We start from the raw sequence: 24,699 nt of genomic DNA on the forward strand, positions 1-24,699 counted from the left end.
GGAACCAAACATTAGTTCCAGCCCCAGAGCTAGTGCTCTGTGTGGACCTTGGCAAATCGTTTGACCTGAGTTTGTCTTCCAAGTTTGCCTCAATAGAGGAGGAATACATCCTTTTTAATGGTAACATTCTTGGTGCGGAATGAAGACTAATTTAATGGGAAGATAAATGAGTGAATGAACTTGAAATTGTGAGTTCTTTGGATAGAGGGACTGTTATTCACTCAACAAACATTTATCGTCCATCTCTAATTACCCTGCTGTTAGTGGGGGTGGACGGGGAGTGTGTGATGAAGGGGTGTGAATTCATCCTCCACTTCTGTTATCCTTGCTCTTCCATCTAGCCATCCATCCATCCATCTATTCATTTATCCATCCATCCATCCATCTATCCAGCTATCAATTTATCCATCCGTACATACATATAGCAACAACGTGCTGTGTCCTCTACTAAGCATTTTCAGAGCAACATGATATGGCCACATGGGAACGGTACTCACTGAAATCTTGGTGAAGATGTAGAGGATGAGAGAAAGGACAGACATGTACACCTGGATCCTCTGGCCCCCGAATCGCTTCTTCAGGTACTGCGGCATTGTGACCACACCGGCAGCAATGTACACGGGGACGAAGATCCAGCCAAGGGCCAGAAGCAGCCAGGTTGCCTGGGAGAATGGGGAGGAAAAGGGATTCATGTTCCTAATGCAGATGGAGGGGGAGTGGTCCATGCAGAGGAGAGCCCTGGGCGGGGAAGTAAGGGACCGGAGGCCTGATTTCAGTCCTGTGTGACCTGATGAGGTCCATCAGGACTTGGTTTCCTTATCTATAAAATGGGTTCTCCATTTACCGTGCAGCCTCCCCAAGCACCTTTGAGGTTTCTCTCAGCACTAAGGTCAGGGACAGGGTAGGGTGGAGTGGGCTAAGACCCCTCTATCCCTGAGAATCTTCCAGCCAGCTTCCTTACATTCCACTCAAAGCCACCCACAGCAAGACCTCCAGCAGCCCCTGTCCCAGCCAGGCCGATGAACAAGCCACTGCCCACGTTGCTGGACATCAGAGATGCTCCGATCTGCAAGGCACAAGTGGGGTCGAGGGTCAGGGATCAGTTTTCATCTGAATCAATTTGGAGTCAGGACTATGAGCTTCAGGATCTGGAATGGAGGCAGAGAAAGCAGAACCTGAACTCATAAATGTGAGATCAGAGGGAGGAGAGGAAACTGGGGAGCAATGAGGAGGCTGAACAGAATAGACACATATTAGGCACTTACTGTATGTTGAGCACTGTGCTAGGCATTTTATATGCACTAATATACTTAAATCTCCAAAAGTATTTGGAGGGATGGTACTAATCTTTCCACTTTACAGAGGAAGGAGTTAATGTTTGGAGAAATGAAGTCACCACCTCCAGGACACCCAGAGATTTGAGAGGCCAAGTGGGAAAGAAGAAAAGACATGGAAAGCAAGATCCATTAAGGACCATGAAGCTCTGCTCTGGGGCCATGGGCCTAAGGGCCTCTGGAGAGAAGAAGGCTAAAGGGAAAAGGAGAGTCCCCCATGAGAGAGATGGGGGAGGCCCTCTGCCACCGCTTTCCTGCAGACTCCAGGGGAGGAGCCACGGGAGTTAAGCACAGGATGGGCCAGCCTCTGAGTTAATTTTTCTCCTGGAGGCAGCCAGCTACTCCGAGGCCATGCTGTTAGACAGATAATGATGACAGTCATAGCGGTCCGTACACAAGCAGCATTGCCAAGTGCCAGGTTCTATTCTAAATTTAGCAACTCACTGACTCCTCATGACAACCCCAGGAGGAAGGTTCTGTTATCATCCCCATTGTTCTCGAGGATACTGAGGCACAGGTAAATAACTAGCTCAAGTTCCAGAACTAATCAGGGACAGAACGAGGATTTCAACCCTAGCCATCTGCTCCAGTAACCACTGCTTGACGGGTGCTAGGCAGTTAGTAAGTGGTCATTAGTGTTAGCTTTTATTATTAGACAGGATCATTATTGGTAAGAGGAGGGGCTGCGGGCTGGAGGGGAAGAGCCAGTTTCGGACCCTGTGTCATCTTAATAAAATCGTGGCGCTGGGCAGCAGAAAGTACTGAACCATTCGGAGAAGAGGCAGCCGTGCAAAGGCACAGAGATAATGACCCGTCTGACCTAGCTGAGGACTCTGAGCCACTCTGCCGCCCGCGCATACTCCCTCCCTCTGTCTGGTGGTCCTGGGATGCTGCGGCTGGGCTGGACCCCTGGCCAGAGCACAGAGCACTGGGCCTTCCACTTTGGAGGAAGAAGCTCCCCAGGCTGCTCTCGGGACAGCGAGGTGCCTTCACCTCCACCCTGCCCAGGGCTCCTAACTCGTCACTCAAGGAGACACCCACAAGGTCATCAGGGGACCCGCATGGCCCCTCTGAGACAAGGATGCTGCTGCTCCCTCCGCTCTTAACTCCCAGCCACACTGCTCTCAGGACACACGAGGGGAACCAGGCACTTCTCAGGACTGGCTGAGTAGGGAAGCAGGCAAGTTGTTGGACAATCATCACAGACACCAGAAACACACATTCCAGTGAGGCAGAGGGGTCGAGAGTCCTCATCCGTGGCTGGTTCTGCCCCAACTCAGACTGTAGCTGCTCTCACTGCAGGTGGCTCAGCTCCAGCCCTGGCCCCCAAGGAGGGCGCCCCACATCCTTTTTCCCGAGGTACACATTCCCAAGCCTGGCTCCACCTCCATCTTTGGGGAACCCTGTCCTGCTCCAAAGCCTTGACTTTCCTCACACCCCAGGCCTCTGTTCTCTGCAGGACTGAACATCCAGGCCAGCCCCTGCTCACCCTCCTGATGGACCAGAGGAGACGTGCCGGTCCTCTTCTGTCTTTCTCACAGACTCACTTCCAGGGCTGCAGTTTAGGGCTGGGGGTAGGGGCACAAGCTAAGCAGAACAGCCTCCAGGGGGTTCTCATTATTCTGGCGAGGGGTTGCTGGCAGTACCAGTGGCCCTGCCCCTGTCCCTGTGAGCTGCCAGGCCCACAGCCCCCACATCCCTGGGGATTCTGTCATACTCCTGCCTGCACCTCTCCTTGTCCCAGACACCGAACCTTCCAGAGAGCCCTGTGGGCCTCCTGGGTTCCTCCACTCTTTGGGTGGGAAGGCTGGTGAGAATCAAGACAGGGGTATGAGTATGTGGGGGTGTGTGTCCGTGCACACACGTGCCATGCGTCAGGCATGCCCGGGCATGTGCCCAGCTTCAGTGGCCCCGGGGCGGACTTCTGCACTGTTAGTTTTGAGGCAGGGCTCGCCTCCCTCCTTATTTCAGGAAGAGGAAGCTAGCCCGGAGGACCAAGGGAGCAAGTGGGGAGGCCTGCTGGGAGGGCCTGGGCTTCACAAAGGCCTCAGGATGGTGGAATTTTACCTCTAAGATTTCCTTCCCTGAACTGCAGTATTTATGTGTCACTTTCCCAAGAAAATCTTTCCTAAGCCCACTTCCACTGTCCGGAGGATAGAGGCCTCCTCCATGTGCTCACAGGCCCCATGCTCCCCTCCGGCTGAGCAACCATCAAGTTTTTTACGAGTCTATCATCCTGGTTCAGCTCTGAGCCCCTCTAGAACGGGAACACTCTGGGTGGGCTCTATAGGTCCAGCGCCCTGCCTGGGACCCACACTTAGGAGGCGCCCAGTGGACGCGGGTCCCAGCTATGCGTTTGCAATATCTCTCATGTTGCTAGGTGTCTCTGGACCTGAGAGAAGGAGTCCAGAGCCAGGAAACCCCTCAGAGGCTGTAGCCTTGTTCCAGATTGGAGAAGATGAGGTGGGACTGGGAGGTGGGGGAAGGAGAAGGAGGAAGGTGAACTCACTGGCCACCAGCTCATGGACCTCCCCGCCAGGAAGTAGCCACCGATGGTCCCTCGGCTCGCACGAATGGATGACTGGAAGGGAAACGGCAGGAGTGAGGAAATCCCGAGTCTCCCCAGGCTCTGCCCTCTGCCCCAGATTACCTGCCCTTTGGTTTCTGGCACTATGGGGACATAGGGTGGGAACCAAGGCTGGAGGTTTCACCATCTTTAAGCTATGGGGCTTTGGTGGGGTCAATCACCTTGCCCACCAGGACTGGTGGGAAGAACAAAGGAGTTAATGGAGGAGGGGGTTGGAGGTGAGGTGGGGTGTGTGAAATGCCCTACTGAATGCATGGCACTGTGCATGTGCCCAGATTATTGGCATGTCCTTTTGTGCCCTATTCTGCCCTCCACCCCATCCAAATATTCCTTCAGGAAGTGAGTTGGGATCTCATCCTCAGGCTACCATGGTGGGGAGACCACCCTGCTCCCTCCACCCAGCCAGACTCCCATCCTGGGGGCTGGGAAGACACAAAGCACTTGGTCCCCAGACAGAGGCAGGGCTCTGCCAGGGGATGGGAATGGGGGGTGGCCTCCTGCCCCTGCCTCAAGTCAGATCACATCACTGAGGCCCACCCAGGACCCTGGAGCAAACCCTGTCCTGCACGGGGAGGGGGGCAGTGGCTGTCCTTTTGAAGAATTACTCTGAGGACTGAAAGGGAGTGAGGAATGAAAGAACTTTCTCTCAGAATGCAGAAAGTGAGACAGGGTAGAGGGTAGGGGGGATAAATTTAAAACCATTATTAAGATGCGAGAGTTGGACTACAAAGGCTAAGTGCCAAAGAGTTGATACTTTCGAATTGTGGTGCTGGAGAAGACTCTTGAGAATCCCTTGGATTATAAGGAGATCAAACCAGTCAATCCTAAAGGAAATCAACCCCTAATATTCATTGGAAGGACTGATGGTGAAACTCCAACACTTTGGCCACCTTATGGGAAGAGGCGACCCATTAGAAAAGACCCTGATGCTGGGGAGGATTGAAGGCAGGAAGAGAAGGGGATGACAGAGGATGAGATGATTAGATAGCATCACTGGCTCAACGGACTGAGTTCGAGCAGACTCCAGGAGATAGTTAAGGACAGGGAAGCCTGGCATACTGAAGTCACAAACAGTTGGACATGACTTAGTGACTAAACAAATTAAGATGCTGAAGACAGTAAATGTCTGGTTGGGTCTACATACATCGGAAATGCCTGAAGGACTGGAAGAATGAAGGGAAATTGGAAGAAGCATCTCTTCCCCTGAGAGAAAGGCATATATTACTCAGTAGGGCAGGACTGCTGTGCAGGGTCTGAGGCTTGTCAAGTCTTTGCTTGGACTTTCTGTGTCAGTCCTGGTCCTCAGGAAGGATAGATGAACCCGAAGAATTTACACTACAGATGAGGAAACTGGGGTCCCCAGATGGGAAGCAATTTGTCCAAAGTCATGGAGGAGAGGAGCTGGTGCTTCTCACGACCGCGGGCTCTGGGGGCCAGCGAGCCTGTTTGCCCCGTTCTTCCTCACACAAGCCTGTTTGCCCCGTTCTTCCTCACATGAGCCTGTTTGCCCCGTTCTTCCTCACACGAGCCTGTTTGCCCCGTTCTTCCTCACACAACTTGGGAAGCAGGGACTGCTTGTCCCACTTTACAGATGAGGAGACTGAGGCCCAGAGAGGGTTCTTGGCCTTGCCACAGCCTTGTAAGTGACCGATCAGCTGGGACTCAGATCCCTCTCTGCCTCACAGCAGAGTCTAAAAGTGCTGGCATTTCCCTCGACTGCTGCGGAGACAATAGGGGTCATTTATTGCTGCAGGCTGTGTGTTGGGCACTGTACCAGATCCTTAAATGTGTCGTGTTCCTAAAGCAAGTAGTCCTTTTTATTTTCATTGTCTGGGTGAGAAAACTAAGGCTCTGTAGTATATTCCCGGAACCACGCTGCCCTAACTGTTAGAGTTGGCATCTGAACTCGGGGCTCCATGGCCTCCAACCCTGGCCCCCATACATCACACTGAGGCTCCAGTACATGCTGGAGACCAGAACCCATTGGGAGCCACCTGGCTCCCTTCCCATGAGCACACTTGCCCCAGCTCCTTTAGAAAGCTCAGCTCCATGCCAAGATGCTGCACAGTGGAGGGTGTGGCAGGGTCAGGAGTCAAGCACTCACAGAGTTGGGGATCTGGCATGAGGAAGATGGCAGGAATGGGACTCAGGAGGCCAAGGGTACATGGGGTCAAAGGCATCAGATGCACAGAGACAGGGAGTCCAGAGATTGGGGTTCAGGCCTGGCCTGCCTCGGGCTCACTGTGTGAGCTCAGACAAGTCACAGCCCTCTCTGCGCCTCAGTTGCCCATCTCTAAATGGAGGGCTTGAGAGGGTGATCCCCCCTTAAAGTCCTTCTACAGTAGTCCCTGTGCTTCCCAGACATGCCTGCCTTCAGCCCACCCCTGCCCCCAGCTCTACAATCGGCTGCAGATGAGAGCCTGTCTCTGCCTCCCCTGCCAACCTCCAGCCTCCAGGCTACTCACCCAGACCCCTACTCCGATGACGAAGACAAAGTAGACGACCAGGACGGCGATATCGTAGGCATGCAGGCTGCCTCTGGGACCCGGCGCTGAGCGTGGAACTGTCGCAGTGCTGACCCCACTTCCCGAAGCGCCAGGCCCCATTGCTGCCAGCTCCGTGCTCATCTGCTAGTCAGTCACAACCAGACTGGACTTTGAGGTGCTCCTGGCTTCATTCCTTTCCTGTAATGATTAAACAGGCCCGAGCGCCATTGGCCGCTGAGCCATCCCCGAGCCCCACTGGCACATGAAGTCCTGATACTCCCGCCCCTTTCCCCTAACTGCCAGCCCCAAGCCTCTCCCTTTCCCTGCAAACACACACACACACAAACATGCACACGCACGCACACACACGCACCTGGACACACACACTCCCACCCCTGAGAGGAGCAGGAGTAGGAGGAAGAACAGGAGGCAAAGAGCAGGGTGCTGGCGACCTGGACTGGGCAGGGGGTGGAAGGGAGATTTCAGAATCAAGATGCTCAAGGTCATGCTTATGTGGAGAGGGAACTGAGGCCCAGGAAGGGAAAGGGACCCCGGAAGTAAAGGTGAAGCTGGGCCTGGAGTTGGGGTGTCTTAATGTCAGATCCATGCACAGGGAGAAGGGGGGTCCGCTGTGACCCTTGCAAAGGGTCCACCATGTCACGTGCTCCTACCTCCAACATACCCAGGTGTCATTTTCCTTTTTTCAGGATGTGAGAAACAGGCCTGGGCAGAGACGTAGTTTCCTCCAAGCTACAGAGCATGGCTACAATTCACACCTGCTGCATCTACACTCCTGCCCTGTGCTGTGACAAAGGGGTGCTCCTGGAAAGGACAGAGGCCCCCCCAGGTCCAGGGAGAGATGCAGATGCCCTGAGACATGGAGTCAGGAGACGGAGGTTCAGGCCAGGCCTGAGACCTGCACAGCCTGCTTTTAAGTTCCCACTGCACGTCTCCAGCAGCAGGCTGACCGTGGGCAGGTTTCTCAGTGACTCTAAGCCTGTGTCCTCCTCAGTGAAGCCTCACATTGCAACCGAGTTTGGGATGCACTCCTGAGGGCCTCTGCAAACCCTGATGGATTGCCCGCTTTTGGGCGGGGTGGGGGCCACACCAAGAAACAAACACAAAGCACCAAGGGCCCTAGGAACCAGGCACACAGATGTGCCCGTACTGCCCCTGAAAGTTGCTGAATTTGGGACGTTTCAGTCTTGGGAACATCTGCTCTGCATTCGGCTGCACACTCAGGGGCCAGGGGTCCAGGCCGGGGGAGCAGGGGGCCCTGTTCACTGCCATCCACACCCAACCCAGCACCCTATGAGGATTCTAGGCCTGGGTGTAGAGGGCCAGGCCCTCTTCCCTCCCCTTTTGAGGAGAGGGAAGTGAAACGTAGCTCCTGGGACACCCCTCCTCCTAGTTCCTTGGACCTCTGGCTCAGAACATCAGGCATAGCCTATGCTGAGCTCAGGGATAGGGCCACTGCACTGGGAGAGAGGCTGGAGTAGACTCAGCTTGGGGGCAGCTCAGGGGTCCAGCGAACTCCCTGCTCATATTTAAAAATGAAGCAGAGTTCTCTGGGCCCCAAGTTGTCTGGGGGTGAGCTGTGTAGAGGCTACGAGGCTAGCCGCATGGTTGAATGTTAATCAGGGAGAGAGGGAGATGTCTGAGCTCAGGCTCCTCAACCACAGTGAGGAATCCAGACTGATCACTCGAGAGAAGAGAAGAGGAGTATAGTGGGGAGATGACCTGGGTGTGCACTTTCTCCTATGCCCACCACCCAAGGGACCCATCCTGGCCCTCTGGGTTCTGCTGCTCATGCACTGGTCCCCCAGCCACCCCTCACAGATGCCGAGGCTGAACTGCAACCCATTGGACATTTTTGTTGTTGTTCAGTCACCAGATTGTGTCCGACTCTTGCAACCCCGTGGACTACAGCATGCCAGGCTTCCCTGCCCTTCAGTATCTCCCGGAGTCCCTAACCCCAAACAAATTGGTTTGGGCTGACTTCAGCCACTCCTGTGAACTATCTGTTAGGTCATCAGGCAACTTGGAGATTCAGAGCCTAGAGAGTGTGGAGGGTGGGCAAAAGGGCCTGTGTGTGGGGGCGCAAAAGACTATGAAACCACCAGAATATCTATCATAAAGCCTCTGCTCAAACCTCAAGCCTTTGCCGTATCACTGAGCCCTAAGGCCCCAACTCGGGCCTGGCAGTTGTGCTTTGGCATTTATGTTCCCACTCACAGCCTGTTGGAAACAATTTAGTAGGAGAGAAGCTGCCCAAGGCAGGCAGGGCTGCACAGGAATAGCTGGGAGAATTGCTACTTATGGCCAGACAGTGCACTAGTCATCATTAAAACCAGGCAAAGCAGAAAGGATGCCACAAAGTGCAGGCCAAACTGGGGCAAACAGACCAAGAAAATAGGGCAAATCAACCCCCAACCCAGGCACTATTGATGGCAGCTGAGGATTCAAACGCCTGTTGATGACCTGTCCTTCACTATCTCTTAGAATTAGCTCAGATTCATGTCCATTGAGTCAGTGATCTAACAATCTCATCCTCTGCCACTCCTTTCTCCTTTTGCCTTCAATCTTTCTCAGCTTCAGGGTCTTTTCTAATGAGTTGTCTCTTCACACCAGGTGGCCAAAAGATTGGAGCTTCAGCATCAGTCCTTCCAATGAATATTCAGGACTGATTTCCTTTAGGATTGACTAATTTGATCTCCTTACAGTCCAAGGGACTCTCAAGAGTCTTCTCTAATACTGCAATTCAAAAGCATCAGTTCTTAAGCACTAAGCCTTCTTTATGGTCCACCTCTCATCATACATGACTACCAGAGAAGCCATGGTTTTGACAATATGGACCTTTATTGGCAAAGTGATGTCTCTGTTTTTTAATATGCTGTCTAGGTTTGTCACAGCTTTTCTTCCAAGGAGCAAGCGTCTTTTAATTTCATGGCTGCAGTCACCATCTGCAGTGATTTTGGAGCCCAAGAAATTAAAATCTGTCACTGTTTCTGTGTTTCTCCCTCCTACTTGCCATGAAATGATGGGACTAGGTGCCATAATCTTGATTTTTTGAATGTTGAGTTTTAAGCCAGCTTTTTCACACTTCTCTCTCATCCTCATCAAAAGAGTCTTTAGTTTCCCTTCACTTTCTGCCATTAGAGTGGTGTCATCTGGATATCAGAGGTTGTTGCTATTTCTCTTGACAGTCTTGATTCCAGTTTGTGATTCACCAACCTGGCATTTCACATGATATACTCTGCACATAAGTTATAAATAACTAGGATGACTATATACAGTCTTGTCGTACTCCTTTCCCAATTTGGAACCTGTCAGTTGCTCCACATCTGGTTCTAACTGTTGCTTCCTGGCCTGCAAACAGGTTCCTCAGGAGGCAGGTAAGGTGGTCTGGTATTCCCATGAGGAGACTTTACAAATAGCTGAGAAAAGAAGTGGAAGGCAAGCGAGAAAGGGAAAGATACACCCAACTTAATGCTGAATTACTGAGAACAGCAAGGAGAGATAAGAAGGCCTTCTTCAAAGAACAATGCAAAGAAATAGAGGAAAATAATAAGTAGGAAAAACTATAGAGATCTCGTTGAGAAAACTGGAGATATCAAGGAAACATTTCATGCAAGAATGGTCACGATAAAGGCCAGAAACAGTAAGGACCTAACAGAATCAGAAGAGATTAAGAAGAGGTGGCAAACATACACAGAAGAACTATACAAAAAAGGTTTTAATGACCTGGATAACCATGATGCTGCGGTCACTCACAGAGCCAGACGTCTGGAGTACAAAGTCAAGTGGGGCTTAGGAAGCATTACTACCAACAAAGCTAACAGAAGCGATGGAATTCCAGCTGAGTTAATTAAAATCCTGGAAGATGATGCTGTTAAAGTGTTGCACTCAATATGTCAGCAGATTTGTAAAACTCAACACTGGCCACAGGCCTGGAAAAGGTCAGTTTTCGTTCCAATCTCAAAGAATGGCAATACTAAAGAATATTCAGACTTTCATACAATTACACTCATTTCACATGCCAGTAAGGTCATTCTCAAAATCCTCCAAGATAGGCTTCACAGTATGTGAACCAAGAACTTCCAGATGTACATGCTGAGTTTAGCAAAGGCAGAGGAACCGGAGATGAAGCTGCCAAGGTCTGTTGGATCATAGAAAAAGCAAGGAAATTCCAGAAAAACATCTACTTCTGCTTCATTGGCTACACTAAAGCCTTATGGATCACAAAAAGGCTCTGTAAGGAGAATATAAAGTATTTTGTGAATATTTCTCTGGGTGTATCTTTGCTATATTTTCCCAAAAGAAAGGGAGAAAGGTGTTGGGGGCTGCTTCCCCATTGCCCCAAGATTTTGAGTAAAGGGGCTTTGGCAGGGAAACTAGGAGAGCTTGGTGCATGTCCCTGCAGCTGGGGTCACTGTAGTCTGCCTCAGCCTGACACATGTAGAAGGCAGAAGCTGTGGCTGCCCAGCTGCTTCCACATGGGGTGGGCAGGAGTTATCAGTGTGGGATTGACCTGTACCCTGGGGCTGGGCAAAGAGTGCATGTTTTCCTCCTGTGTATGTGTGTGTACTAGGTATGGATCACATGCGTGAAAAAGACAGCATGGGGACCCTCTGAGACCCTGTCCAATGGACCACCTGGAAAGGGCCTGGGGCTTAAGCTGGAAGAGTTGGGCAGTGAAGCTCCGGATTCCTGGAAGCCATGGAAGAATGGATTAGGGATGTGGGCAGGGAGCCCTGGGGAGGCTCTTCCAACTGAGCAAACCCCAGTGGACCATGGGAGCACCCACAAGGAAGAGTCAGACTAAAACTTGTTAGGTCATGAGCTGAGCCACAGCCTTTAAGTCAAAACCTTCCTGCCCCGATTTCTCCTCTTTGGCACTGCAGGTCCTGGGGAGCAGCAGGATGAGGGGAGTGAGAAAAAAGCAAGTCAGCAGTGGTCTGTCTTCCCAAGGCAGGCCAGCCTGCAGCCAGCTCAACTGAGGGCAGGAACTGCCGGGAGAAGCCTTAATTTCAAGTGAAGAAAGGAGTGTGGAATAGGATACGGTGCTGGGTGTTATCATTTCTGAATCATATCTGTGCTGTCAGAGTTAGTGACAGTGGGGTGTTGTCATGGTTTAAATGTAACCAGGACACTCACAGAACAGCCTGTGTTTTGGGGGTGAAGGGGGAACTACTTCCGCTGAACAGGCTGCTCACATGAGTTGCTTGAGACACTTGCTTTCCGATTCTCACTCCCTGCATCCTGTTTAGCCCGTGTGGTGCTGTTGTTTAGTCGCTAAGGCATATCCCACTCTTTTGCAACCCCATGAACTGTAGCCCACTAGGCTTATCTGTCTGTGGGACTTTCCAGGCAAGAATACTGGAACAGGCTGCCAGTTCCTTCTCCAGGGGATCTTCCTGGCCCAGGGATCAAACCTGGGTCTCCTGCACTGGCAGGTGGATTCTTTACCCCTGAGTCACAAGGGAAGCCCCATGCGTAGCTCACAGTAAATGGAAGATCAGTCCCCTTACTGCTGCCACCTGCAGCCTGGGTCTCCCTTAGCCTCCAGCATGTGCCCTCATGGAAGATTCTGGAGCCCAAAGTTCTGCTTGGACTCTGGGCCAGCTATTCCTACTAGCCTCATGAACTTGTTCTCTGAGGTCACTACCCAAAATTTCAATCCAATGGGACAGCTCACTTCTCCTGTCTCCCTATCCCCATGTGCTTGGGTTTGCCCAGCTCCTTCCCAACCTTCTGCTCCTCTGCTCGCCTCCAGCATCCACAGGGCCCATGGTGAGCAAACATACTGCTATCCTCAAGCTCGTCACTGCTGACCCACCATCCTCTGTCACAGTGACCAGTTTGTCCCACGGCACCTTCATCCTTGGTCACCTGCTCACGTGGACGCTCTTCCTTCTCCCGAGCCCCTGGAGCTGGGGTCAGAACTCAGCGTGTGCTTCCTCATTCCTGCACTGCCCACGTGCCACCCCCAACAGGGCCGTGCCAACCAGGTCTCAGTCTGTTCTGTGTCCTTTCTCATCATCATTTCTTGGAAGTCCTCTCTGACTCCCAGTCTGGGGAACGTCCACAGTCCCAGCCTGCAGCCCTGTTTATCTCCCTGAAGGTACTTGTCAATTTAGAGCATGTCTCTCTTAGCTCTCTGTGTATCTCATTCACATTTGTGTCCCAGTGATGGGCAGGATCAATGCACCGAGAGTGGAAACTGTGTCTAACACATGGTGTTGGAGCGAGGAGGTGGGCCGGGAGCAGGGGCAGCGGAAGGGCCTCCAGGCAGAGGGACCAGCAGGCACTGAAGAGTGAATAGCAGTGATGCTCTCAGGGGAGGGCTTGGAGTGTGCCTGGCTCAGGGTCTGCAGGGAGACTGGGGGATGCCAGAGGAGACGTGGTGTTGAGACTGGCAGTTTAGAGAACCCCCCTGGGGCCAGCATGGGGGTGGATGGGGCTGAGGAAGCTGGCACAGAGGTTCAGGCAGAGAAGGGCACCTAGTTGAAAGGATGGAGAGCGCAGGGTCTCGGCTGTTCTTACTGAGCTGCAAACATGCAGACCTTTGTGGCTTCCTCTCCCCTGGGGTCCCTGCCCCACGTGTGAGGCCAAGGTCCAGAATCCTCCATTTAGGGTCTCCAGCCCTTGGCAGACATTCCACTCAGCTCCCAGCACCTGCAAATACTTATCCCTGACATGGAGCTCTGGGTAAGAAGCCGCCCTGGGTTTGTTCAAATCCTAAAGGGACTGACTAACCAGCGACACCTTTGACGGAGTGAAGCTCTAAAGGTGAGATCCTGAGCTTGAGAATGAAATGCTGATGCAGAGGGGGCTCTCAGGGCCCAGAGACCAGTCCACACTGTGGAAGCTGAGTTTTCCATGTGGAAGGAAACCCCCTTTCATGCTGCTGCCTGGACGTTCCTGTCTTTTTGGGGTGCTCCCAGGCCCAGGAAGAAACCAGGGCACATGGTGTTATTCTTTTGGCTGGCACCACCCTGGCTGCTTGCAAGTTCTTCCTGAAAAACCACTCTCAGCAGCCAACCTTCCTGCTGAGAACGTCCTCTTCCAGAACAACAGGAGGTAAGGACTAATATCTACCAGCATGTGGCAGAAGATTTGTGTGGCTCACAACCCCAGTACAATCACAATTTTGTATTAACTGAATGAGCTGGTTTTCTCATCACTGTTTTACAGGTGAGAGGCTGAGGTTCACTGGTGACGGCCTGTAACTGTGGCTTGTTTGGGTTCTGAATTCAGGCCTGACTGACTCTAAAAGCTGGGCTGCCTCACACAACCCTTTCTGTCCTAGTCCTATGTCTACAGGGAGAGAGATGAGGTTTATCCCTTCTCAGGGTGTGTAGGAAACTTCTTCATTTTTTCCCTTCCTGTAGGGGCTCTGAGAGAGGACAGGAGCCCCCCTGGGTCTGGGTCCTGATTCCAGAGACCTGTCAGCCCCCTTCCTGCCACCCTCGCCCCCAGCCACCCTTCTTCCCCTGGCCACCTCTGCCCCCTTCCTGCCAGTGTCCTAGCCCTCAGCCCACGTGGTCTGGTGATGCTATTGTTTTTTCACATGCTCCTCTAAATTCAAATTCAATTGCAATTCCATTTAACTGATCCCAGTCACTCACTGAGCACATTCTGGGCCACACCCTCTGTCAGGGCTGTCCCATCACACAACTCCAGGGGGCACCATTCCCAAGAACGCAATATCAGTGGTACCTGGGGCAGTGGCTGTGCTCTGTATTGGGCAGAGAGAGGAGAGCAGGCCTGATCCTGGAGGAGGGGCTGTGATGGAGGAGAAAATTACGCCATCTGTGCAGCAGGGGAGGCACTAACCTCTTCACAGGGCCTCCCGCTCCAGCCACCAAAGGGCCAGGTCACTGGACTGTGCCCAGGTCCAGATCACACCTGCTCCCAGGTCCCAGGTAGGATGGGGGCTCATGTGGACAGACCGGAGACTTAATTCCAAGAAGCAAGGATTGCCATCTGTATATGGGGGTAAGATTGAGAAAGATGATAACAGAGACCCAGGGATGAAGAAAGGAGAGGAAAGAAAAAGAAGGAAGTAAAAACACTCATCACTAAATGATCCCTGTCAGACCCCTACCTGCACAGCGCAGCCTGGAACCTCCAGAGCTCAGTGTCTCAGCCTCAGCTCTGCGCAGAAGCTGCCAAGTCTGATGTGACTCTGACCTGGCTTCTGACAACTCAAGTCTAGGACGTAGAGCAGCCTGGCTCCTCCCCGTGGTGATGAAATCTCACTCCAGCCCACTGCCCCCAGGGTTCTGAGGGACAGTGCCTGTCCTTACTTCCTGATGTTGAACTTGAGAAAGAGATCTTGTCCTGGACTTGGGGCTCTCCCTGCCCCCAGGGTCAGATCTGAAGCCTACAGCTCAGAGTCAGCTGCTGTGGCTGCCGTTGTCCCCACATGCCTGGTAAACAGGTTTCTTAAGAGGAGAGGTGGGGCCGACACTTGGCAACTGGGGCTTTGTCTGGAGCGTGGAAGAAGGGCTTGGCGTGGGGCCACAGCCCAAGCACAGGCGTGACCAGCGCATGCTTGTGTTCCCTGAGCTCCCAGGGGGAGTCCCGCATTCCTGAAGTAGCGGAGCCAAGATTGGAGTCAGAGTATGAGTCCCAGTTCTGCTGCTCACTAGCTTACCTATGACAGAAGAATCATTTAACCCACCAAGGCCAAGATTTTGCATCTGCAAAGTGAGGAGTGAGGCAATAATATGTACCTCTTAAAAAGTTAGGATTATTACATGAGATAATGCGTATGCAATTAGATGTTGAAATGGGATAGTTTCTGTCTCAGTTTTGGCTGAGGTCCAATGGATGAGGACAATATAATAGGGGCCGAGTATCCTCCCTGGAATTCTAAAAGTGAGTCAGGACACCCGGGGAGTCATGCCATGGAGACCATGGCAACAGCTAAGCTCAGGGCACCTGCTGCCCTAGCCACAGCCACTCCCTTGGCACTGAACACTCACCCTGAGGTCTCACTTGCCCTGGCGCTCTTGGCCCGTGACTGAGCCCAGATGACTGGCCTTTTACTGCAGGAGGTGGGGCTCAAATAATGACATTTTTGGCTGGAGGACACTCCATGGGCCAGCTGAAATTTTGTTTGAACTGAGCTAGAATCCCATGGCAATTGCTTTGCAAAAAGTTGTTAGAGTGACCTGGTGACCGTTCCTGCTTCCCTTTGGCAAGGGGTGGAGGCAGCTTCTTTCACCCTCTAGTGAAAATGAGAGAGAAGAGTTTCAGAGGGTCTGTGCAGAACTGTATGTGTGTCCAAGGTGGTCTAGGCTCAGGGCATCGAGAAAGGAGGAGAGACACCAGCAGGATAGGCCAGGGTCTGGAGCGCTAAAGCTGGACAGCTCCCACTGTCAGGAGACTGCAGAGGATTCCTGCTTGGGCACACGGGACTAGGGTGGGTGGTCAAGGCCCTGGCTGCATAGCTCTTGCCCTTCCTGCTCCTCCAGGAGGTCCGCTGACTGACAGATCATTCCCTTCCTCCCCTCCTCTCCTCAGACTGCTCTTTGCTGCCTTTCTAGTGGCCAGGTTGGGGGGTCATGCACTCCCCATCAGAGCACTGCCCACTCTGGGCTTTTCCTGGCTATGTCCCCAGCTAGGGTGACAACAGCTCTGATGGGCCACTGTGAGCTCAGACCCTGAACAGCCTGGGGGCTCCCCAAGGACTCAGTGAAAGGACCACAAGCAAGTTAGAGTCCTTGCTCAGAGAATTCCAGTCACTGTCCAAGGTCAGGAGGCAAGCGAGTGGTGGAGCAAGGCTTGAGCACAGTATCCCAACATCTAAGCTGGACTTCCTCCTGCACTGGACTCTGAGAGACTCGCCAGCCCATTCCCACTGCTCCAGTCCCCAGCTAGGCCCCACGCCTGCCGGACTGGACCAGGCCCCTCACCTGGAGTTTATTCTGCAGCTAGAAGCCTGATCGCCTGTGAGGAGCTGTCAGCGTTACGTGCCAACAACTGGAAAGAAGGAGTCTCACTGAGGGAGAGATTTGCCCCTTGTAAGGCATCACCAACTCAATGGACGTGAATCTGAGCAAACATCAGGAGACAGTTAAATGACGGGGAAGCCTGTCATGCTGTAGGCCATGGGGTTGCAAGGAGTCGGATACAACTCAGCGACTGAACAACAACGAGAAGGCGTGTGATGCTTGCTCTGTTAGACTCCGTAGTGTGAAGCTTAGACTCTGACACTCTGGTTGGTCTGCAGCATTTACCCCTCCTCTCCTTTCCCTGTGGAACTTTTCTCTGGAAGTTTACCCGCTTCGGTAGGGCTCCTGGCTCCCCCGTGCTGATGCTGGCAAATGTGATGCAGGAAAAAATTGCCTTTGTATCATGCAGCAAATGGAGGTGTAACATATCTCAGTGGTCTCACCAAGCCTGTTAGGTTTCAGGAAAGCCATCTGTCCTAGGAGGGCTTTCTAAGCAGTCACTGACCCCAATCAGGCATTGATCAATAAGTGATCAATCAGTCAGTCATCAATTAGTTTTAAATTATCATTATTCACCAAGTTTCTACTGTGTATCCAACCCTGTGCTTGGCCTGTGATTGGCAGAAATAAAGCAGATCTTAGATGCTTTCCTTTAAGGAAATTCAACTGAAGAGCTCGGAGGTGGGGACAGAGAATAAGGATGAGGGATTTGAAGTAAGACAGGGGTAGGTCTTAATGACAGCACTTCAGTTTACTAACTGTGTAACTGTGGACAAGTGAATTCACTTCTTTTAGGCTCAGTGTTCAGGATCCCTGGCTTGCTTGTGAATACTAAAGAGAGAATAGAAAACACTGCTCAGTTCTGCATCCATGGGAAATGCTGTTGGTGGTGTCAAATGCAGGATGAATGCACACAACTATAACTATTTAAACTGAGATAGGGATTTAGAGAAGGGAGATAGTCATGTGTGAATTATAAGATCTAGGCTTTTAAAGCGGGTAATTCTGACTGGGATGAGTCTGGGCCTGGGCCCCTGAAACAGTTTTCAGAATGTGAAGTTCAACAGATGACCACAGGGAGGAGACATAGGACAAATTTTAGCATTTTCCATTCCACCATCCTGGGCAGAAAAACCAATGCTGTTGTTCAGTCGCTCAGCTCAGCCCTGTCTGACTCTTTGCCACCCCATTGGCTGCAGCACATAAGGCCTCCCCATCCTTCACCATCTCCTAGAACCTGCTCAAACTCATATCCATTGAGTCAGTGATGCCATTCAACCATCTCATCCTCTGTCGTCTCCTTCTTCAATCTTGCCCAGCATCAGGGTCTTTTTCAATGAGTCAGCTGTTCGCATCTGGTGGCCAAAATGGTGGAGCTTCAGCTTCAGCACCAGTCCTTCCAATGAATATTCAGAGTTGATTTCCTTTACAATTGACTGGTTTGATCTCCTTGCAGTCCAAGGGACTCTTAAGAGTCTTCTCCAACACCACAGTTCAAAAGCATCAATTCTTTGGCACTCAGCTTTCTTCATGGTCCAACTCTCACATCCATACACGACTACTGGAAAAACCATAGCTTTGACTAGACGGACCTTTGTTGGCAAAGTAATGTCTCTGCTTTTTAATATGCTGTCTAGGTTGGTCATAGCTTTTCCTCCCAGGAGCCAGCATCTTTTAATTTCATGGCTGTAGTCACTATCTGCGGTGATTCTGGAGCCCAAGAAAATAAAATCTGTCACTGTTTTAATTGTTTTCCCATTTGGCACAAAGTGATGGGACCAGATGCTATGATCTTAGTTTTTTGAATGTTGAGTTTTAAGCCAGCTTTTTCATTCTCTCAAGAGGCTCTTTAGTTCTAATAGGTGAGAAACCAATAGGTGGGAATTCTTTCTTCACTCCCTCTCACACCCATGATCAAAGCTAAACTCCCACAGACAATATCTGTAGATAGATGAGGGAGTCATGGCATTTTTCAATTGCAGCAAGATGTCAAAAGTTCTCTGAGACATTCCCGGCACGTAGGAGTCAGTGTGTCAGAGAAGTATCTCAATCTTTCTCTGATTTTTTCACACTTTCTGATCAACTCTCTCAATATCTTTCTAAAATATGTAAATATCTAGAGTTTTCTGTATTTCTCTGAGACTTTTGGGACACCAACTATCTCCCTGAAATATTCTGAAACTCCTCAAAATGCTGACTTTCTATAAGTCTCTAAAATTAAAAATCTCTGTGTTGTTGTTGTTGTTGTTTAGCTGTTAAGTCATGTCTGACTCTTTGGGACCCCATGAACTGCAGCATGCCGCTCTTCAGGAGTTGGTGATGGACAGGGAACCCTGGCATGCTGCAACATGGGGTTTCAAAGAGTCAGATGTGACTGAGTGACAACTGAACTGAAGTAGGTGATGCCATCCAACCATCTCATCCTCTGTCATCTCCTTCTCCTCCTGCCCTCAATCTTTCTGAGCATTAAGGTCTTTTCCAATGACTCATCTATTCTCATCAGGGGGGTCCTTTTCTGACCATCTCTACCCTTTGTGGCAGCTGTCTATGACAGCTTGTTATCCTTTCATAAATGGATATGGGACAAAAAACAGGTGCTATCTGGGACAAACTTTAGGAATTAGCACTTTCTAGTTCTGTGCTACAACTGTCTTGGTTTAGAAGAAGGTGGAAATCAGATCCCTTCCCACAGGGAAGTTTCAGTTAGAACTGGATCCAGAGAAAAGAGCCGGGAATTTGGAGTCCGACTCTTTGTGACCCCATGAATCGCAGTATGCCAGGCCTTCCTGTCCATCACCAACTCCCGGAGTTTACCCAAACTCATGTCCGTCGAGTCAGTGATGCCATCCAGCCATCTCATCCTGTCATCCCCTTTTCCTCCTGCCCCCAGTCCCTCCCAGCATCAGGGTCTTTTCCAATGAGTTAACTCTTCGCATGAGGTGGCCAAAGTATTGGAGTTTCAGCTTCAGCATCAGTTCTTCCAATGAACACCCAGGACTGATCTCCTTTAGGATGGACTGGTTGGATCTCCTTGCAGTCCAAGGGACTCTCAAGAGTCTATTCCAACATCACAGTTCAAAAGCATTAATTCTTCGGCACTCAGCTTCCTTCACAGTCCAACTCTCACATCCATACATGAGCACTGGAAAAACCATAGCCTTGACTAGATGGACCTTTGTTGGCAAAATAATGTCTCTGCTTTTCAATATGCTATCTAGGTTGGTCATAACTTTCCTTCCAAGGAGTAAGCGTCTTTTAATTTCCTGGTTGCAATCACCATCTGCAGTGATTTTGGAGCCCCCCAAAAATAAAGTTTGACACTGTTTCCACTGTTTCCCCATCTATTTCTCATGAAGTGATGGGACCAGATGCCATGATCTTCATTTTCTGAATGTTGAGCTTTAAGCCAACTTTTTCACTCTCCAGTTTCACCTTCATCAAGAGGCTTTTGAGTTCCTCTTCACTTTCTGACATAAGGGTGGTGTCATCTGCGTATCTAAGGTTATTGATATTTCTCCTGGCAATCTCGATTCCAGCTTGTGCTTCTTCCAGTCCAGCCTTTCTTATGATGTACTCTGCATATAAGTTAAATGAGCAGAGTGACAATATACAGCCTTGACGAACTCCTTTTCCTATTTGGAACCAGTCTGTTGTTCCATGTCCAGTTCTAACTGTTGCTTCCTGACCTGCATATAGGTTTCTCAAGAGCCAGGTCAGGTGGTCTGGTATTCCCATCTCTTTCAGAATTTTCCACAGTTTATTGTGATCCACAAAGTCAAAGGCTTTGGCATAGTCAATAAAGCAGAAATAGATGTTTTTCTGGTACTCTCTTGCTTTTTCCATGATCCAGCAGATGTTGGCAATTTGATCTCTGGTTCTGAAGGAGGAAACAGACAGAGCTGGACTCCATCTTAGGCCAGGCTGTGAACATTAGGGTACACACATGGTCACCCTCCCAATGGACTCTGAACTTTGTGCCTGGTGTCTATAGAAATGGCATACCAACGGAAAACCAGACCCCCCGAAAAAAGAGCCTCAGGACTTGTACTTGGACTCTCCATTGCCTAAAAGAATATGCTAATTGTAACAGAACAAAGTGGTAAATTCTATTATGTTTATCGGGATATGACCACAGGCCTATTTATAAATATCCACTGTTTATCTGTTGTTTTCCTCTAATTCCTTACATTGATTGCTGAGGAAGGCTTTTTCATCTCTCCTTGCTATTCTTTGGAACTCTGCATTCAGATGCTTATATCTTTCCTTTTCTCCTTTGCTTTTTGCTTCTCTTCTTTTCACAGCTATTTGTAAGGCCTCCCCAGACAGCCATTTTGCTTTCTTGCATTTCTTTTCCATGCGGATGGTCTTGATCCCCGTCTCCTGTACAGTGTCACAAACCTCCGTCCATAGTTCATCAGGCACTCTGTCTATCAGATCTAGTCCCTTAAATCTATTTCTCACTTCCACTGTATAATCATAAGGGATTTGATTTAGGTCATACCTGAATGGTCTAGTGGTTTCCCCTACTTTCTTCAATTTCAGTCTGAATTTGGCAATAGGGAGTTCATGGTCTGAGCCACAGTCAGCTCCTGGTCTTGTTTTTGCTGACTGTATAGAGCTTCTCCATCTTTGGTTGCAAAGAATATAATCAATCTGATTTTGGTGTTGACCATCTGGTGATGTCCATGTGTAGAGTCTTCTCTTGTGTTGTTGGAAGAGGGTGTTTGTTATGACCAGTGCATTTTCTTGGCAAAACTCTATTAGTCTTTGCCCTGCTTCATTCCGTATTCCAAGGCCAAATTTTCCTGTTACTCCAGGTGTTTCTTGACTTCCTACTTTTGCATTCCAGTCCCCTGTAATGAAAAGGACATCTTTTTTGGGTGTTAGTTCTAAAAGGTCTTGTAGGTCTTCATAGAACCGTTCAACTTCAGCTTCTTCAGCATTACTGGTTGGGGCATAGACTTGGATTACTGTGATATTGAATGGTTTGCCTTGGAAACGAACAGAGGTCATTCTGTCGTTTTTGAGATTGCATCCAAGTACTGCATTTTGGACTCTTTTGTTGACCATGATGGCCACTCCATTTCTTCTGAGGGATTCCTGCCCGCAGTAGTAGATATAATGGTCATCTGAGTTAAATTCACCCATTCCAGTCCATTTTAGTTCGCTGATTCCTAGAATGTTGACATTCACTCCTGCCATCTCCTATTTGACCACTTCCAGTTTGCCTTGATTCATGGACCTGACATTCCAGGTTCCTATACAATATTGCTCTTGCTTCTATCACCAGTCACATCCACAACTGGGTGTTGTTTTTGCTTTGGCTCCATCCCTTCATTCTTTCTGGAGTTATTTCTCCACTGATGTCCAGAGCATAGTGGGCACCTACTGGCCTCGGGAGTTCCTCTTTCAGTATCCTATCATTTTTCCTTTTCATACTGTTCATGGGGTTCTCAAGGCAAGAATACTGAAGTGGTTTGCCATTCCCTTCCTCAGCGATCAGTGCAAAGAAATAGAGGAAAACAACAGAATGAGAAAGACTAGAGATCTCTTCAAGAAAATTAGAGATACCAAGGGAACATTTCATGCAAAGATGGGCTCAATAAAGGACAGAAATGGTATGGACCTAACAGAAGCAGAAGATATTAAGAAGAGGTGGCAGGAATACACAGAAGAACTGTACAAAAAAGATCTTCATGACCAAGATAATCATGATGGTGTGATCACTCTCCTAGAGCCAGACATCCTAGAATGTGAAGTCAAGTGGGCCATAGGAAGCATCACTACGAACAAAGCTGGTGGAGGTGATGGAATTCCAGTTGAGCTATTTCAAATCCTGAAAGATGATGCTGTGAAAGTGCTGCACTCAATATGCCAGCAAATTTGGAAAACTCAGCAGTGGCCACAGGACTGGAAAAGGTCAGTTTTCATTCCAGTCCCAAAGAAAGGCAATGCCAAAGAACGCTCAAACTACCACACAATTGCACTCATCTCATACGCTAGTAAAGTAATGCTCAAAATTCTCCAAGCCAGGCTTCAGCAATATGTGAACCGTGAACTTCCTGAGGTTCAAGCTGGTTTTAGAAAAGGCAGAGGAACCAGAGATCAAATTGCCAACATCTGCTGGATCATCAAAAAAGCAAGAGAGTTCCAGAAAAACATCTACTTCTGCTTTATTGACTATGCCAAAGCCTTTGACTTTGTGGATCACAATAAACTGTGGAAAATTCTGAAAGAGATGGGAATACCAGACCACCTGACCTGGCTCTTGAGAAACCTATATGCAGGTCAGGAAGCAACAGTTAGAACTGGACATGGAACAACAGACTGGTTCCAAATAGGAAAAGGAGTTCGTCAAGGCTGTATATTGTCACTCTGCTCATTTAACTTATATGCAGAGTACATAATAAGAAAGGCTGGACTGGAAGAAGCACAAGCTGGAATCGAGATTGCCAGGAGAAATATCAATAACCTTAGATATGCAGATGACACCACCCTTATGTCAGAAAGTGAAGAGGAACTAAAAAGCCTCTTGATGAAGGTGAAAGTGGAGAGTGAAAAAGTTGGCTTAAAGTTCAACATTCAGAAAACGAAGATGATGGCATCTGGTTCCATCACTTAATGGGAAATAGATGGGGAAACAGTGTCAGACTTTATTTTTTTGGGCCCCCAAATCACTGCAGATGGTGATTGCAACCAGGAAATTAAAAGACGCTTACTCCTTGGAAGGAAAGTTACGACCAACCTAGATAGCATATTGAAAAGCAGAGACATTACTTTGCAAACAAAGGTCCATCTAGTCAAGGCTATGGTTTTTCCCGTGGTCACGTATGGATGTGAGAGTTGGACTGTGAAGAAAGCTGAGCACCGAAGAATTGATGCTTTTGAACTGTGGTGTTGCAGAAGACTCTTGAGAGTCCCTTGGACTGCAAGGAGATCCAACCAATTCATTCTGAAGGAGATCAGCCTTGGGATTTCTTTGGAAGAAATGATGCTAAAGCTGAAACTCCAGTACTTTGGTCACCTGATGCAAAGAGTTGACTCATTGGAAAAGACTCCGATGCTGGGAGGGATTGGGGGCAGGAGGAAAAGGGGACGACAGGATGAGATGGCTGGATGGCACCACTGACTCAATGGACTGAGTGAGTGAGTGAGTCTGAGTGAACTCCGGGAGTTGGTGAATGACAGGGAGGCCTGGTGTACTGCAATTCATGGGGTCACAAAGAATCATTTTGGTCGCAGACAGCCATTTTGCTTTCTTGCATTTCTTTTCCATGGGGATGGTCTTGATCCTTGTCTCCTGTACAGTGTCACAAACCTCCGTCCATAGTTCATCAGGCACTCTGTCTATCAGATCTAGTCCCTTAAATCTATTTCTCACTTCCACTGTATAATCATAAATGATTTGATTTAGGTCATACCTGAATGGTCCAGTGGTTTTCCCTACTTGCTTCAATTTAAGTCTGAATTTGGCAATAAGGAGTTCATGATCTGAGCCACAGTCAGCTCCTGGTCTTTTTTTTTTGCTGACTGTATAGAGCTTCTCCATCTTTGGCTGCAAAGAATATAATCAATCTGATTTCGTTGTTGACCATCTGGTGATGTCCATGTGTAGAGTCTTCTCTTGAGTTGTTGGAAGAGGGTGTTTGCTATGACCAGTGCATTTTCTTGGCAAAACTCTATTAGCCTTTGGCCTGCTTCATTCCGTACTCCAAAGCCAAATTTGCCTGTTACTCCAGGTGTTTCTTGACTTCCTACTTTTGCATTCTAGTCCCCTATAAGGAAAAGGATATCGTTTTGGGGTGTTAGTTCTAAGTCTTGTAGGTCTTCATAGAACCATTCAACTTCAGCTTCTTCAGTGTTACTGGTTGGGGCATAGGCTTGGATTACTGTGATATTGAATGGTTTGCCTTGGAAACGAGCAGAGATCATTCTGTCATTTTTGAGATTGCATTCAAGTACTGCATTTCGGACTCTTTTGTTGACCATGATGGCCACTCCATTTCTTCTGAGGGATTCCTGCCCGCAGTAGTAGATATAATGGTCATCTGAGTTAAATTCACCCATTCCAGTCCATTTTAGTTCGCTGATTCCTAGAATGTTGACATTCACTCCTGCCATCTCCTATTTGACCACTTCCAGTTTGCCTTGATTCATGGACCTGACATTCCAGGTTCCTATGCAATATTGCTCTTGCTTCTATCACTAGTCACATCCACAACTGGTTATTGTTTCTGCTTTGGCTCCATCCCTTCATTCTTTCTGGAGTTACTTCTCCACTGATCTCCAGTAGCATATTGGGCACTTATTGACCTGGGGATTTCCTC

The 24,699-nt window shown here is 49.5% G+C and overlaps 1 protein-coding gene across 4 annotated transcripts in view; it reads right to left on the reverse strand.

Moving 5' to 3' along the window:
- SLC5A9 (solute carrier family 5 member 9) overlaps nt 1–14,594 on the reverse strand; it is a 29,797-nt gene extending 15,203 nt beyond the window's left edge. For 2 of the 4 annotated variants that reach the window (XM_059884596.1, XM_015466322.3), the window contains exons 1-5: nt 14,518–14,594; nt 6,387–6,605; nt 3,844–3,915; nt 962–1,066; nt 498–662 (exon numbers count right to left, since the gene is read on the reverse strand). In XM_059884596.1, the coding sequence (XP_059740579.1) occupies nt 498–662; nt 962–1,066; nt 3,844–3,915; nt 6,387–6,548 (504 nt within the window). In that variant the 5' untranslated portion in view covers nt 6,549–6,605; nt 14,518–14,594. Of the gene's footprint in view, nt 1–497; nt 697–923; nt 1,067–3,843; nt 3,916–6,386; nt 6,606–14,246; nt 14,397–14,517 lie in introns of those variants that run through there. The other 2 variants (XM_024989389.2, NM_001205936.2) reach the window with 2 other exon arrangements.
- Nucleotides 14,595–24,699: the final 10,105 nt, after the last annotated feature.

Source organism: Bos taurus, chromosome 3, assembly GCF_002263795.3.
Source record: "Bos taurus isolate L1 Dominette 01449 registration number 42190680 breed Hereford chromosome 3, ARS-UCD2.0, whole genome shotgun sequence".
Taxonomy (NCBI): Eukaryota; Metazoa; Chordata; class Mammalia; order Artiodactyla; family Bovidae; genus Bos; species Bos taurus.